We start from the raw sequence: 16,152 nt of genomic DNA on the forward strand, positions 1-16,152 counted from the left end.
TATATTTATAACATTACAATATATATTTCAAATATTATAATGGAATTTTATAATTAGGAATCATAATTTTCATTTATAGTTTACGTAACTCGGTGAATCCCCTGTTTGTTTTGAAATAACCTCCGTTATACCTATTAGGGGACCGGAAAATAATGTCGTTTCTGTCGAAATATTTTACAGAAAAAACGATGATTTTTACCGCTTCGGCATTGAAAATTTGTGTACTAGATGGCAAAAGATTATTGATAACTAAGGTGAATATTAATAATATTACAAATAAAAACTTGTTGAAAATGTAGTCGTGTGAATTTACTCGAAAAAAAAACGTCATAACATTCCGGTCCCCCTAAAATATTTATATCTTATATTTTTGGGAGTAATAGACGATTTCATCATCATGATCATGATTTTAGCCATATGACTTCCACCATTGTACATCTAACCTAGCCTTAAATTTTCGATAGGATCGAAAGCAGAGGAAGCGGCCTGCTTGTAGCATTTTCCGACGACCAAGAACGTCGTCTACCGCCTTGCTTGGTGATGAAGCTGCGCTTGCCAGTCCGTGTTCTCATCTCCAGAACCTTAAGGTCTCAGCAGCTGTCAGTTTTGCGCGCTAAGTGACCTGCCTACCACCACTTGAACTGTCCAATATGCTGCTGGCTATTTTTGTTCATGGACGGATATGCACATTCCTAAATCGATCTTTTAATATACATATAAAACGTTACCATAGACGATTAATTAAAACAAATCTAAAAATCTAAAGTAATTCGAGGAATCTGTTACATAATTTTTTTACAAGAAATCCCATTAGAATTAAGTCCAAAAGTTCAAATTAGAAAAACATCAGTACATCATCGTGATCTCTACCCTCCGGACCAATTAAATACCCATAAAAGATTTTCAAATAAACAAATCTTGTCCCTGTTATTTTGAGTACAAGGGAAGGAGATAGTTGAGTCCACCCTTGTGCCATAAATTTTGTAGAAGTCGGTAAAGTTGGCGGTTGAGTTATGTTTTGGAGCACGTGTGTTGTGAGGTTAGGATTATTAAGTTCTAATAAATTTTATCACCCTTTGGATACAGAGGTGTCGCTGGGGATTATAGTAAGACGATAACCACACCGCCTCTTTACCATGTGCAATTATATTGATAATATAAGATCGAAGAAGAGACATTTTTTTATAGTACACTGTCCGCAATTGACCACCATTTTGCCTGAAAAAAAGTGACGATATGCAAGCAGAGTACGCAGGCTTAAAACACCCTGGCCCTTAAGAGACCTGGGTATTTTGAGGAAGCTAGGGAAGTACACAAGCCGGCAGATCATTCCATACTCTGACTCAAAGGAAACTCCACAGTGTAAAGGTGGTAGTGGGCCGACTACAAATACTCGTTCTACAAAGAAATCGAGATAAGGTCGTGAACACCTACAGCGCATTCCCAAAAATGAATCCTGTAAAAAATTATCAGACAATTTGCTAGAAACTATATAACAAAAATAAACACTAAAACCTATATAACAAGCAAAATATGATAAAATGAACATTAGTTAAAGATTAAAATAATTTAGCGGGTACAATTGACATAATTGCAGTAATATGAAATGGGTCATGATTCAATACAAGCATCACCCAACGCACGCTGATTTTCAATCACGATCATGCAGATCGCTACCGGCTCGTAAATAAAAAGAACAGATTTTATGTGTGCGTAGTCCAGTGTAGTAAACAGATAAAGATATTGGTACACATTTATTAAATATATATTATTTATACGTTGTTAATTTACCTGTCTTTAAGTATATTAGTTTGAATTTTTTTTCAATAAATCGATAATTTCGTCATTCATAAGAAACTCGAAGATATATTTTGTTTAAACAGATTTATATTTATACTCAATAAAGGAAAATGAAATACGAAGAGGTCTAAGTCTAGCACTAGACGTCCTTCGGCTGGAAAGATGATGATGAAATAAATTTGACAGCAACACGCAGAGTGATCAGTTACAGGTGTAAAAGGTTTGAAGGTGTGAATGTATAGCTATTTGCTGTCAATTGCTGTACGGTTTAAATAACGTAATGGTAATGTAATAAGAAAAATACTTTTTCGATTTAGGATTACTTCACCTTAAACCTAATTATAGTACAACTATATAAGTATACGTTTGTTATTTGTTTCTGGACTTTATTCTGCCATAAGTTATTGGCCTGTAGCATTCCAATAGACTTTCAGAGTGATCATTGTGTACAGTGGTGATTGGAAATAGATGTAAAAGCTCTAAAGATTTTTGTTGGCATTTAAGCTCAATCATCTTGCTTTTTTATGAAAACGATCGAAAATTCTTACAATTTTGTTAATGCCACTAGGTACTTACACCGTACGTTAAATCTTATATATCACAAACTTTCTAAGATGGGTGCAGCAAAGTATACCATTTACGTATTAAATCTAACTTTGCCTGCAATAAATGCACGCACTATACTTTTTAAATAATAAGCTAGTACAGTCAATAACCTTTATTTTTTAATTATGTTAACTAAACTAAGAAAATTAACATATTCCAAAAGTTTTCGTGTACAGTGTCGTTAATTGTACGTGTTTACGCATTTTCTAAATAATTTATCAGACGAATGCGCATGGTATAATTAGCACTTCATTACAATTAAAACCGCGTAAAACAAATGTCTATTATTAAGGCACACATGGACGTGATTTATACGGTGATATTATTTCACAACTAATGCAGATTGTATAGAAATTTAATAATAAATTTGTTTGTTTAAACTTCCACAGTATTTTAAAATTAATCATCATTATTTCGCTCTTATTGTCGGTCACAGGGCATATGCCTCCATTGACTTAAATAAGGTTTATCGTTTTTTTATTCCACATTATCTTTCCTACCTTCACATTTTCTTTTGTACCGTCCTTTTATACTTTCCAAAATCTACTATGCCTCGCGTACATATTGCCTTGCTACGACTTCCTTCCCTCATCTACATACCCAAGTCACAATTTTTATTGATTATCATAGTTAGACTCATTTATTTAAGTTATTTACATTACTTAAATACGGTTGTCTGAGCACCTTGTGGCCGTAAGCATGGTCTCGACCTGCTATGTAGCCTGGATACTGAAATTTCAACTTGTTGTTTTTGTTACTTTCATTTATTTTCGGATCTTTTGATTTGAAATTTATTGAATAGTTAATGCAGAGCTTCATGTATTTAATGATAATACACGAAGGAAATAGCTACCCTTGGCAGTGGGCGTCTATGGGCTGTAACGACGAGTCTGTGTGCTATACGCATAGTTATTGGAAAATGGCCCTTACCAACTCATTAACATAAGGCTTATATGCCCATGGTCGAAAATTACTCTATGGTTTCTATTCGATGTTGGCGCTATTAGACTTGTGGGGCCATTACAACTTCATCAATCGCAGTGCTCGCGATCTCTGAAAAGTATAAATTAAAAATTCCTTATTATTATTATTACTTCTCATGCGCCAGTTCGGCGTTATACGCGTCTGCGCGACTCTACCCGAACATTTAATAAGCTATGTCTATTCTATGTACGACTTTCACTTATATTTATTTAATATTATTTACTAAATTACAAATACAATATGGGTGTTGTCCTGTAGCCTGCATTTGTACTAATATAACTGTAATAATACTGATTGGAATTATGTTTTACTGATATTTTATTTAGGATAAAAAATATCAACTTATATCCTGAATTTTACAAAGACGATTTGGTTTTAGCCCACAGACGGCCACAGTAAAGAATAGCTCCCCCTCTCCAAAGATATAGCGGGCTAGAGATCTCAGTATTGTACGCAGAGGACACTACTGTCAATCATCTGAAAACTTGTTTGTGAGCAATGGCAATCTTATGTAATTAATGCACTATGATATTAATGTGTGAGTTATATAAGGTTATATCCTGGTAATATGGTAGCTGAAGACCCTGGGACTATGGGTCTGACTCTGGGAGATAGAAAACTATCAAACCAATAAAGCATCATCATTATTTCAGCCATAAAACTTCCACTGCTAGACATAAGTCTCCCTCATAGATACAGTCGATTTATAAATATTTATTTTGTCTATGTGCATAAAAATGTTAGTAAATAATTGAAAATACCTGTAAACATATTGTTAACACTTGTAATAATGATAAGCTTTTTATACATTTATCAAGGCTTATGGAGCCTTTAGTCTACTCTTGTTGGCAACTATGTACAGTTCTAACAACTTTAATAAGAATAATTATAAAAATAATTACAAAAATTCGTCTAGTTTGTTTTGGGCTTTTATCAGGCAATAGCGTATTTGATACCATCGTAGTTTTTAGTACGCTGTGATAGGGAATTTGAAATGTTGTTCTAAGGATATTGGTGTAAATAAACTATTTTCACTGGTAGCCTAGCGGCAGAGGACTGAGACTTGCGATCGAATGTCGCAGATTAAATTCACGGTAGACAATCTATTATTATTCACATTTTGTACATTAATTACATAGGATTGCCGCTGCTTAGAAAGAAGTTTCCAGAAGATGGGCAGAAGCGTCTTCTGCAAACCATAATACCACACTGCGATGATCAAACCGCTTGCCAAGCGAATCGATTATGGTATATCACCCCATAGATATCTTTAAGAGGATGGTGGATGGTTCTAGACCTTGCATTGGACGTCTATAGGCTGAAACGACGACGACAAATATTATATGAAATTAATCTTTCAATACGGGAATTTTTACATATATATTTAATAAATAATTTCGGTTAATCATGCGTTAAGATATATTTTTGTATATATATATATATATATATATATACACACACATATATATATATATATATATATATATATATATATACAAACAGAACAGATAAGATATAAATATGATAAACCCCGCAATGATTCTGTTATTTGGTAAATATAATTTATTATATAATATATAATAATTTCTTGCCTAACAAAGTTAAGATATATATAAATACAAAAGATTTTGAAAAACGATCTCTTACATTCTGTTATTCGTATAAACCATGCCTAATATTTTTCAAACTGTATTTTATCTTGTTATATATATTAACTATTAAAAATAAACGACTTAAGTCAAAAATTCACGTATTTCTCAAGAGTAATTTAAAAAATATTTTGTATGTTTTCTTATTACATAAAGTAAGTTACATTATAATAATCCCACATATTTACCCTTAACTATTAAATAATATAAAGTTAAAGTTTATTACATGGTAGTTTACTTCATGTTTAGTTATTGTGGTATTGCATGACTTTAGATAAAAATACTAAATAGCAATCAAGTAAATCTCGAACACATTGAACAGAATTTTAAATTCTTAGTTTATACATTAAGGATTTTTATGTTTCTTTTCTGAACGTTACGTAACGTGCAATGAATCTATATTCGGACATGTTAAATATTTCACACAGTTCAACCGTTTAACACTATACTAAGATGCATAAAAATAGACACTAGTGGCCGTTATTTATTATGGATCGCAGTCGGCAATTTTTACTCCTCACAAAGATGTCATGTAGCGTCACGACTGATGCATGGCGAGTGTCCGCTTCTTTGGACTTATACTAAGTACCGTGTATGAGGAATCATTTTAATTCTGCTTTTGACGTATGTGTTTTTGTGCAATTGTGGCAATGCTGTCTCTATCTCAATGGAAATATTACGGATTGCAATCTACGTACATATATTTAAATTATTCTATAACAATTTTATGAGAAATTACTCAATATTTTAAATCACCTTATCATCTACGTATCAATATATATATATATGAAGAAAATATATAAAGAGTTGAATTAGAGTAGATTATTTGTCAACGAAAAACTAAATAAATTTTGGATAAAATGATTACTCGAAAAATATATTGGAATTCAACCGACCTATAACTTCTGACAGTACAAAATCTACAGGAATATCTTAGTTATTGGAAAAAAAATTGCATAGAGTATACCGTACATTCATTGACACCAAATACAGTCAACCACTTAAAACCATCTATGACCAATACCATGTACTATTGCATATAAGAGATTTTCACCTAACTTTCTACAAAAACTTTGGAACATAAAGGTTTAGAGATTTTTAAGTTGGTAAAAATATTACTTTTGCCGATCTCAGATCCGTTAAGAATTTTTGGGACAGTCGAATTTTACCGAATTCCACTCGGAGGGGAGTTGATAGCCGTTTGTTAAAAATCAAATTATAAAATTAAGGGTCATATAGATATAAAACACGACATTATTTTCTTATAGCGTGTTAAAAAATACTCAGAATATATAGCATGAAATAACACCTACATAAAGGAAGTGCGGGCCTCGCATAGCGGGTGCAGGATAGCTAGAAACATATAAAGCCCTATAAATTCAACCTAGTACCAAAAATATACGTCAATTTTACAAACATTGAAAAGTAAATCAATTCAATTCTTTATTTGGATAAAAGTTAGCAGTATTATAGTAATAATGCGTCGAGATTCAAAGTGAATTGAAATGTTGAAAAAATAGCCATAATTGCATATCAGCGTTGAAACAAGTCCACAAACCAGGGTCCGTAGATCGTTTACCATCAATAATCATCAATCGGGCCATTGAAATCGGATAGGTGTTGCGACGGTGTACCCTAATTACGCTAATCGCGTGGAGCGGGCGCGGAAGCGTGAGCGGTAGCGGGCGCGGGCGCTCACGTGGTACGGAGGGCCAGGTGTGCCCCGCCCCGCGCTTGCCCCTCCGCCCCGCCCGCTCCGCTCGCACGGCCCAACCGCTCACCTAGTCAGACGCGCGCTGCACTCGATGCCCGAACGCCGGGAAAACACGAGCCGTTTTCCGCCGCGACAGCGCCGAACTTTCGGAGCGCATCTGAATCGAACGTTCGAATTGCGGAACGAAATTTGATTCGATTTTCAAATTATTATTTTTTTATTTCATCGTCTGTGAATAGTGTCAGATAATAAAACATTTGTGGGATGTTATGTGTCTAGTACATTTTTGAGTGTTTTTGCATAAAAGTTTGTTCGCTGTGTTTGAAGCATAGCTGAAGTGAGTATATTAATTTTAGTTGTAATTTTTTTGTTAGTATAATGTGCATTTGATACACTTTGTGTGAGGAAGGCGCGAAGTCATAAAATCAAAGCGTAGCGCAGTAAATCTTTCCGGACTTTGTGGATTTAAACTGTCCACTTGACGCGACGCAGTTTATAATAACTCGAGGGTTCTTGGCATTATTGCCTAATAAAATGAATGTTAATTGCGACAGGAATAGACTTTCAACGTATCTGTTGGATTTAAGTTGCAAAAAAAAATATGTACTCTTTTATTTAGTTTGAAATGATTTCCATTACATTTAAAATAAAATAAAAACTTTATTTCACTAAAATTGATTCTTGAAGATTACTTATGTTTAAATAAGAAAAGGGTACGGATAAAGTTGGACAGAATGTTACGATACCGATATACGAAAGGCAACCGTCCTGTAAAACATCGTCACATCATCAAAGGACGTCGGGTTTGAATACGTTTCGAGACGGTTGAAAATAAAGAAAAATAACAAAAAGCAATGAAATCGTTCGGCCCATTTAATTTGGACCGGACGGGAGTGACAAAAATTTAAAACTGAAATAAACCAAACACATGTCGTCTCGATGTCAGTCGCTGCTACAGAGATACATACACAGGGATTAAGGCTAGGAAATCGGGTAATTGTTAAAATATTTATTCATCAGAAAACAAAAGAAAATTATAGCTCCACATCTCAGTTTTATAACTTATGTAATTTAGTATAGATATACTAATTTAAAAATTATAATTTTATTGTTGATATTTTTTATTTGGTCTTTTTATTTAACATAAAAAAATCATTTTTATTTGTTATTCTAAAACATAATGCATTAAAATCTTTTTCTAGGTTTATTAAAATTATTAATTCTTTCCTGGACAATTTTGTACGATGTTCCAATACGCTAGTAATGTCTCTAAATTATCTTGTAATAAATTTAAGAGATTCATTGAATTTATGTCATAGTTTAGACGATTTGTAAGTGATAATGAAGCTTGTAAATAAATTGCTTTACTACTGTATCAAGAATATTGTAAAAGTGATCATAAAATAAAACTCGTCTGAGTTTGTTATAGCCTCTTCTTATACTAGGACGGGTTTAAAAACCTCATGGATTTAAGTAGAAGGAAGGTATTACATGAGAGTACAATCTGATTCTAGTTTCTTTGAAATCGGGCAAATTTGATTTACTCAAGTGGCCTTTGTAAATTTTCTTTTTTGTATACTAACAAGAACACATGGATAATTATGAATCCATTTGTCTTTAGGTAAAGAATTTACTAGAAATTATGATTTCAAAACAAATTACGTAAAAAGTAGAACCTAGACAAAGTTCTTATAACCAAACAAGAAAAATCATTTAAGCACAATATGTAATACATAGTTACTTTTAATAACGGACCCGTGAAGACATTTGCAATAAAAATAAATTTGAAATAAATTAAAAAAGGAAATAACGTTAAAAAGTTGATCCGTCGCGAGCGCACGAAACCGCCGCAGATCGCGGTCGAAATTTCTCACATTTGTCATCCGAGCGGCGTACGCGACGAATAAATCGAATGCACAATGACTGCTAATTTGCTCTTAAAGATGTATGCATCGAGAACCGTCCATAAATCGGTCGCAGTCACATTCGGCCTACCGCTTACACCCATAAACCTCCGCGGACACTTTTATAGCCCACCACGTGGCGGCGGTGTGATTTTTTCCGCACTTGACTTGACATGTGTGCGTCGTTAGACATAAAAGTCACTATATTAATTTATTGTTTCGTAATAGACCCCCATGTTCATAATAGGTTCATCAACAGCACCGACAACTTCTGAAGTATTTTTTATTAATAAAATAAAAATCTCACGCAGGTCATTTTTAATAAGTGTATCAGTTTCAAATTTACTATCATCATATTAACAATGTTTAACATATCCATACCCCATTACTATGTTCTTTATCTTGAGAAAAGCGAAAACATTAATGTAACTAAAAAAAGTTTTTAAAACTATAGCTATATTGTGATCGCGTGTCTGTTATTCACACTCCGTGCACCTTTAAATTAAAATAGCAATCGAGCGCTAATTATAGCGTGTTAATTAACAGAGAACAGCGTATGCGAACACGTACATGAAATTCAAATATTACAATTGTGTCTATAAGATTTAAGCGAACGATTTATTTCTTCGTAGAATACGCTACAATGTAACCGAGTCACGGGAGCATTTGCTCATTTAATACAATCGCACATTTATTATAAACGATAACATTCGTCTTCGCTAACAGGACATCACACTTGACCAACTAATGCGTCTCATTCTATCACAGGTCCATCAATCAAGTCTACAAGAGGACAATCGTAACGGGAGTAAACATCTGCAGCACTCAACATGTTCGTCTAGACTATTCAGTGCCTGTCCAAAGAATGATAGCCTCCGAGTGAACTTGAGAAAATACGCGACCACAATCTGTTATCGATGAACGACCTAAATTACAACGCAGGGATGAGTTCCTATCAATTCGTCAACTCGCTAGCGTCCTGTTATGGGAACCAGGCCCCGGGTCGTACAGGGACGCCCGTCGAACAAGGTGGACACCCTGGTTTGCCCACTCCAGGCGCAGATTATTACAACCCAAATGCGGCGGCCTCAGCCTATCCGAATACATGTTATTCCCCGCCGCAGGTCGGGCACCACTACCCGCAGCACCCGTACGCAACACCCGCGGCCGGCGCGCATATGCAGCCGCAGACCATGATCGACTACACGCAACTTCACCCGCAACGACTCGGTAGCACGCCGGGTCACATGCATCAACACTCGAACCCGAGTCCCGGCGCTCTCTCGCCTAACCTAATGGCATCCACGCCGAGTCAGGCTGCTAACGCTAGCTGCAAATTTGCCGACACCACCTCTACAACTGGAGTGGCTTCGCCGCAAGATCTGTCTACTTCATCCGGACCCGGGAGAACATCGCCAGGATTCGGCGGTGTGGGACAAAACGCCGGTGGAACAAGCGCCAAACTCGGCCTTACGACACCGATAGCGTCGCCGGTGGAGCATAAAGCCAATGTGAACCAGAACATTTCCAGTCCGGCGTCAAGCACGTCGAGCAACGAGAGCAATGAAGCGAACAATTCCAGCTCAAATAACACGAAGAATTCAAAGTCCGCGTCCAACTCGCAGGCGAACCCTCCGCAGATCTACCCGTGGATGAAACGAGTACATCTCGGCCAAAGTAAGTGCCTACATTACTTCCCTATAATTTCGCGGTACGCATGTCGGATTAATAACAGTATAGCCTGATCATGCTCATAGACCGCGAGAACAATGAATGTTGTAAAAACTTACTTCACACTTTTTTACGGCCACCGTAAAATCATTAATAGCGCGGGCTTCCTCGTTGAAGGCACAGAAGCCACGCCTACGTTAAAATCAACATTTTGCTCTATTACGGAACGATTCATCAATCGGATGCCAAGGTGGAGACAAAATAAATTATATACCTATTTATAAAACATTAGCATGCATTACTGTCTGATCAATATGGATGTCTGATGGATGGTGTCCATAATAAGGCGTAATGGCTTTGTTGGCGGGCGCTTACAACTGAACATCCGAACACTTTTTTCTTTTCGACTACTAATGACGGGGAAAGTGCGCGGTCACGGTGACGTGTGATTTGACGCATCCTAACCTTCTGGTGTTATCCGTCAATTGTTTTTTTACACTTAGGTTAATCTCTTTTCAATTGTCCTTAAGTTTTTTATTTTTATTTTTGAAGAACGTTCAGACAATCGTTTTAATATTAACAAAAGCAACAACATTTAAATTAACTACACATTTATTTACAAATAAAATAATTACATTTAATAATAACACATACGATGATACTTTGATTAAAATTAGAATACAGTCATCCATATCGCCGAAGCTTCTTTCGTAATGTAAAATAGTCTGCGACACCATGTTGAGCGTAGCTGGAGTGTCAAACCAATTAAAAAACAAACAAAAGCTAGTCGAATAATAATAAAGAACATAACATGAAACGTACGCACACAGTACGGCTGTCACGTTAGATGTCCTGAGATAAAGACGGGAGCAGATGTTGCTCGCCGCTGTTCCGGGAATCATGCTGACACACCATTGTTTTCACTGACGAATACATTTGACCTTGGCAAGGCTTTTATTTTATTTCTATACTATTTAAAGCACTTCTGCTCAATAAAAATATTTAATCAATACTTTTATTTATAGAATAATGAATATAAATAACCATCCATCATTTTTGTATAAGCAGTATAAATTACTGTTTCGCTTTTTTTGTTTCCGTGTTCATCATTCTTAATAAGGCGTATAAAAAGCCGCCATGCATTGATGAATATCTCGCACTGTATTCTAAAGGCAATGCCCACGTTATCACAACGTTTTGAAAGAAATTTTTAATTCGATTTCAATTCTTCATCTTACGAAGATTCTTTTTCTAAAATATTGTTAAAATATAATAAATAAGTCGTTTTTACACAACAATCGCAGATCATTTGCACTTCAAATATTTATAATAAAGTAAATTCGATAATCAGATATTTTAATTTGAAGCAACATTTAACTTTAGCTTGTGCCATTTAAAGTCCACTAAAAATTCTTCTAGGCATGTAAAGGCCGTTTGATTATAGATGTGTATTACAGCTTTTCGCAATCAACCTATATAAAGTGATCACTCTGAAACTCTATTAAAAACCGATAGAACTACAACTTCTGGCAGTACAAAGTCCAGCGACGGATAGTAAACAATAATTTATTTTAATATACAGTAATCTGTATTTTAGAAACTACTATGTTATCATTACGTTATTCATTATTTTTCAAACTATTGATTGTTCTATAGTGTGTACTGTACATTAATTGATAGAAAAGTGCATGCATACATTAACCTTTTTAAAGGTTTTACATCTATATACACTGCCATATAAAATCCTTGTTCAGCGGCATATGTACTTCACGAAATATTTTCAAGTCATTTTTTATGTATATTATTAACCTAAATTTTAAAATAATTCCATAACATTTAATCGTGCTCATACGTTATTATTGAAACAAAGGAATATTTTCTAATATAAAACTTTTAAAATGGTTACATTTAACATAGCAGTAGCGACAAACTACTAAATAAAGTACAAAAGTGACATAAATAGAAAAAAAGAAATATATGCGTAGCAGCGAAGATAAGGGTTGTTTAATTACTAGCAGACGGTTTATCTTTTAACTTCACTTAATGCTTTAGTCGGTATGTTTTAAAATGCATCGGCTGAATGTACGTTTTATAACTAAAATTAAAATTCTGTAAATGAAACACAGCAATAAATCGCACTCTTTAAACTGTTCTGAAGATAAAATTAAAGAAAAAAATATTAAAACTATACATTGCATTCATTCAATAACTCAGGAGGCCTTGAATGTATAGCAGTATTTTTTTTGATTCCTAACTGAATGCGTTCGTGCACTAAAAGTAAAACAGTTCTGTATACCTCTCATGATTTCTCTGCTCTTGCACTGCGGTATCATTTCCGATATCTCAGTGCATTAGGGCTCTTGCTCCTGAGTACTATGGACTTCTTACTTAAGCATCCTTTAAGTTGATATGATATTATTCGCATTTACTATGTAAACACGCGTTCTTTTCTAAATTACCTTCGGCAATTACGTTTATTATAATTAAACAGTATAACTAAAATTTGAGTGGTTTTAAGTTAACATTATTAAAGTATACATATACAGGGTGATTGGAAAGTGTGAATGTATAGCTAATATGTTAGTAGAATGTTTTAAAACTTATCCAATTTACAATCACGTGTAATAATACAATTACGTGTTTACTGTGAAATATGTAAAGTTAATTAGTTTTTTCTATAAGAATGTGACAGGTCAGTAATTTCTAGCAGTATGGGATCTGCGAGGAGTGTAAACAATAATTAATTTTAATATAGAGTAATTCGAATTTGGAAAACATTTTTCCTTAGTATATTATCATTACTTTATTTATTATTACCATAGATTTTGGGTATAGTGTTCTTTATATTAAATGACAGCAAATAAGCTATACATTGACCCCTTTAAAACCTTTATATAGATTTCAAATCGTTCTGTATAAGCGAATCCCAGGCAGATGACGGATCAACCTGGTTCCGAACTATGGTGATAGTATAGCAAAGTGTAGTGATGGTAGCGTGAACACCGTATAACCCGAGATAGGCTTTCGATTTCTAAACAGTACAGTACTAGAGAGATCGTATTGTGATCTGAAAAGACTTGTCGAACACAGAAAGTGCAGAGAATAACCATCGAGACAGTTTTAGTAGGTAGGAAACTTTCTTAACCTTGTCCAACTTCCAAAGTCATTGTGTGTGTATTGTGCCGTGTATTCATCCAAAAATTTTCAACGAAACTTAAAAAATTTTGGGGTTTTAATTATTATTAAATAACATTTTTTATTTCATATAATTTCAAATCATATTCTCAAATTTAACGCTTCGAATAAATGATAGTATTTAATTAACAAATAATTTTCATTACGAAATGCACCGTAAAATATGTAATTTTTTTTCAATACATTGTGTTATAACTATATCATAGGCATCATGACCTATAATGCCTATAAGTCAGCACTTATAGACATTAAAGATCTTGTAGGCATTCTCTACCAGTCAATCTAGAGAGGTGCAGAGATAACAAGTAGGCAGGTGTGTAAATGTACAAATATATATATATATATATATATATATATATATATATATATATATATATATATATATATATATGTAATACAAAAGATAAATATGATTAATAGTATTTATTATCTTATTACTAACAAACACTTACTTAATAGGAGGACATAATACAAAAATAAAAAGTTTTATTTCGTAGCGAATTTATCAAGTAAAATTGTTTGCTAATGTAGACTTAATTTACTTACTTATTATATATACAATACTTAAATGCGTAAATTACTAAATAGAAAGAAGAATTTATAACAAAAATTGTTTCGAAGCTTGGAAATACAGTCAGAACGGGGCCGGAGGTCGATTCTTTCATGCCTAGAAGCAATTACTCAATAGTTGGTGGAAACCGTAGCCACCTAAAACTATGCGTGTCGACCTCTGATCAAATAATGCTGGTGTCGGTTTCTTTAGGCGGACGGAAGACTTGCTAAACGCATTATCAATGCAAACATTGATATGTATCGCTGTGGATATATCGTCGTATTCTTAAAGATTATTAACGTGTTTAAAAACAAATTCCCATCTTGTTATCCTATTTATAAGCTTTGTAATTTCATTATTGTATATATTACACACACACACCTACACCTATATATATATATATACATATATATGCACACACACATATTTTATTTATATTTATATAAATAATCTTGTGAATGTATGTATAATAATGTATGTAATTTAATGCATGCAGTGACTCGAGCCGAGGCTCTGTCTGACGCCAAGCCCAAGAGGTTTTAGCCTTATCGACCTAGAATTCGCGGAATCTTCAAAAGCCACTTGAACAGCAGGGTTAGCCAGATCAACAGAGTCCATAGAATAACCGTGTAAGTGCGGAGTCCGTTGTAAAGAGAGTCTGAATCGGTGCTCAGAGCTGACGACCCGCTTAGCAGGTTTAAGGAGGCCTTCTTGCAACGCATTGATGGTCACAATCACTTCATAGACTTCTATTCCTACTTATCCAAATTTTAAATGAACCTATTAATGCTGCTTCAGAAGCTTGTTCCAGAAATGTTTGCTCTTGATAGGTCTTAATCGCTTTTACATCCCTCGCTCCAACAGCAAACAAATTCACTGTGAGTTTATTATTTGTTATTTCGTTGATTACATCGTAGTAGTCCCCTTTAGTTATGTGGGCTTTAGGTATATTTGGTTCCCAGTAACATAAAGTTCTTATTAATAATACGTGTTTTAATATTCATATACAAAGCAAACATAACCGCCGAAAGGTAAAATCCTTCTCTTAGATCGAATAGTTTAAAACGAAAACGCTTGTTAAATATTACTCAAGGTTTTTGCTTTAAAAAAGAACAGTAATAAAAAAAGCAGAGGAAAAACCGTTTTAAAGTTAACAATCAAAATAATAAACTTTTACTAATTACGAACATCATGAAATGTTAACACTTAAATCTGTAAATTCATTTTCCGTAATTAAAACAAATTAAACCCAAAAAAAAAAATCATGAAAATGTTTCAATATTCATTAAGAACAAGTGAATGTAATTGCGTGACTATTGAACAACTTAATTTCCCTTAAATATGAACGACGTTTCTTTTATTAGGTTGGAAAACACGAATTAAGTAAACCTTCCGGTTATTATTATGATTTAGTATCATTGAATGTTTTATTAAATACTATTGCCTATAGGCATACTTTCATGAGTAGCATGAAATATGCCGATATAGCTCAGCGCGTTGATAAATTCAGGCGTTATTAGCCTAGTCATACGTCGCAGAACAGATGGTCATGGACTTAATTCTCTGGAGTGAAGACCAAGGATCGGCAAGCATAGCGTAGGATGTCCGTCCTCAAGGTAGACAAACAACCTTTTTAAAGTTGTCAAAAACAGGCCGCTTCCCGGTCGAAATGATGATGACAATTTTCATATTTAGGTGCTGAAATTTGCTTTAAGAGTAATATATAACATAGTGAGATTATAAAATCACATTTTTACCTTTGAAATATACGATTATAATGTTATTTAAATTGACGCTTACTCTTTACAAAAACACTAAAGGTTAAAACAGTTTTATGGCAATCATCTCTCCTTACTCGCAGGCACGCTTGAAGGTAAGTTGACCTCACAAGCCTATCAATTATGTCAATTACACGTCATGAGCTTGAACCCTGGGGAAGCCTGTGTTCAGCAGTAAACTGTGGGTTGAACGATGATAAAAGGTTATATTAGCTAATGCTTCGTAGTTCGTTACATTGTATGCGCGTTTCGCGTCGTTTTATGTGGACGATATAATGTAGATGCTTTAGACATTACG

General features: G+C 34.1%; 1 protein-coding gene across 1 annotated transcript in view; it reads left to right on the forward strand.

Annotated features, from left to right (window-relative positions):
- The first annotated feature begins 6,857 nt into the window (after positions 1-6,857).
- Scr (Sex combs reduced) overlaps positions 6,858-16,152 on the forward strand; it is a 51,503-nt gene continuing 42,208 nt past the window's right edge. The window contains exons 1-2 of the mRNA XM_068771321.1: positions 6,858-7,090; positions 9,426-10,334. Of these exons, the coding sequence (XP_068627422.1) occupies positions 9,575-10,334 (760 nt within the window). The 5' untranslated portion in view covers positions 6,858-7,090; positions 9,426-9,574. The remainder of the gene's footprint in view (positions 7,091-9,425; positions 10,335-16,152) is intronic.

Source organism: Battus philenor, unplaced genomic scaffold (genome assembly GCF_028537555.1).
Source record: "Battus philenor isolate CCGP_79_NKW_IND1 unplaced genomic scaffold, ilBatPhil1.0.hap1 SCAF_10, whole genome shotgun sequence".
NCBI lineage: Eukaryota > Metazoa > Arthropoda > Insecta > Lepidoptera > Papilionidae > Battus > Battus philenor.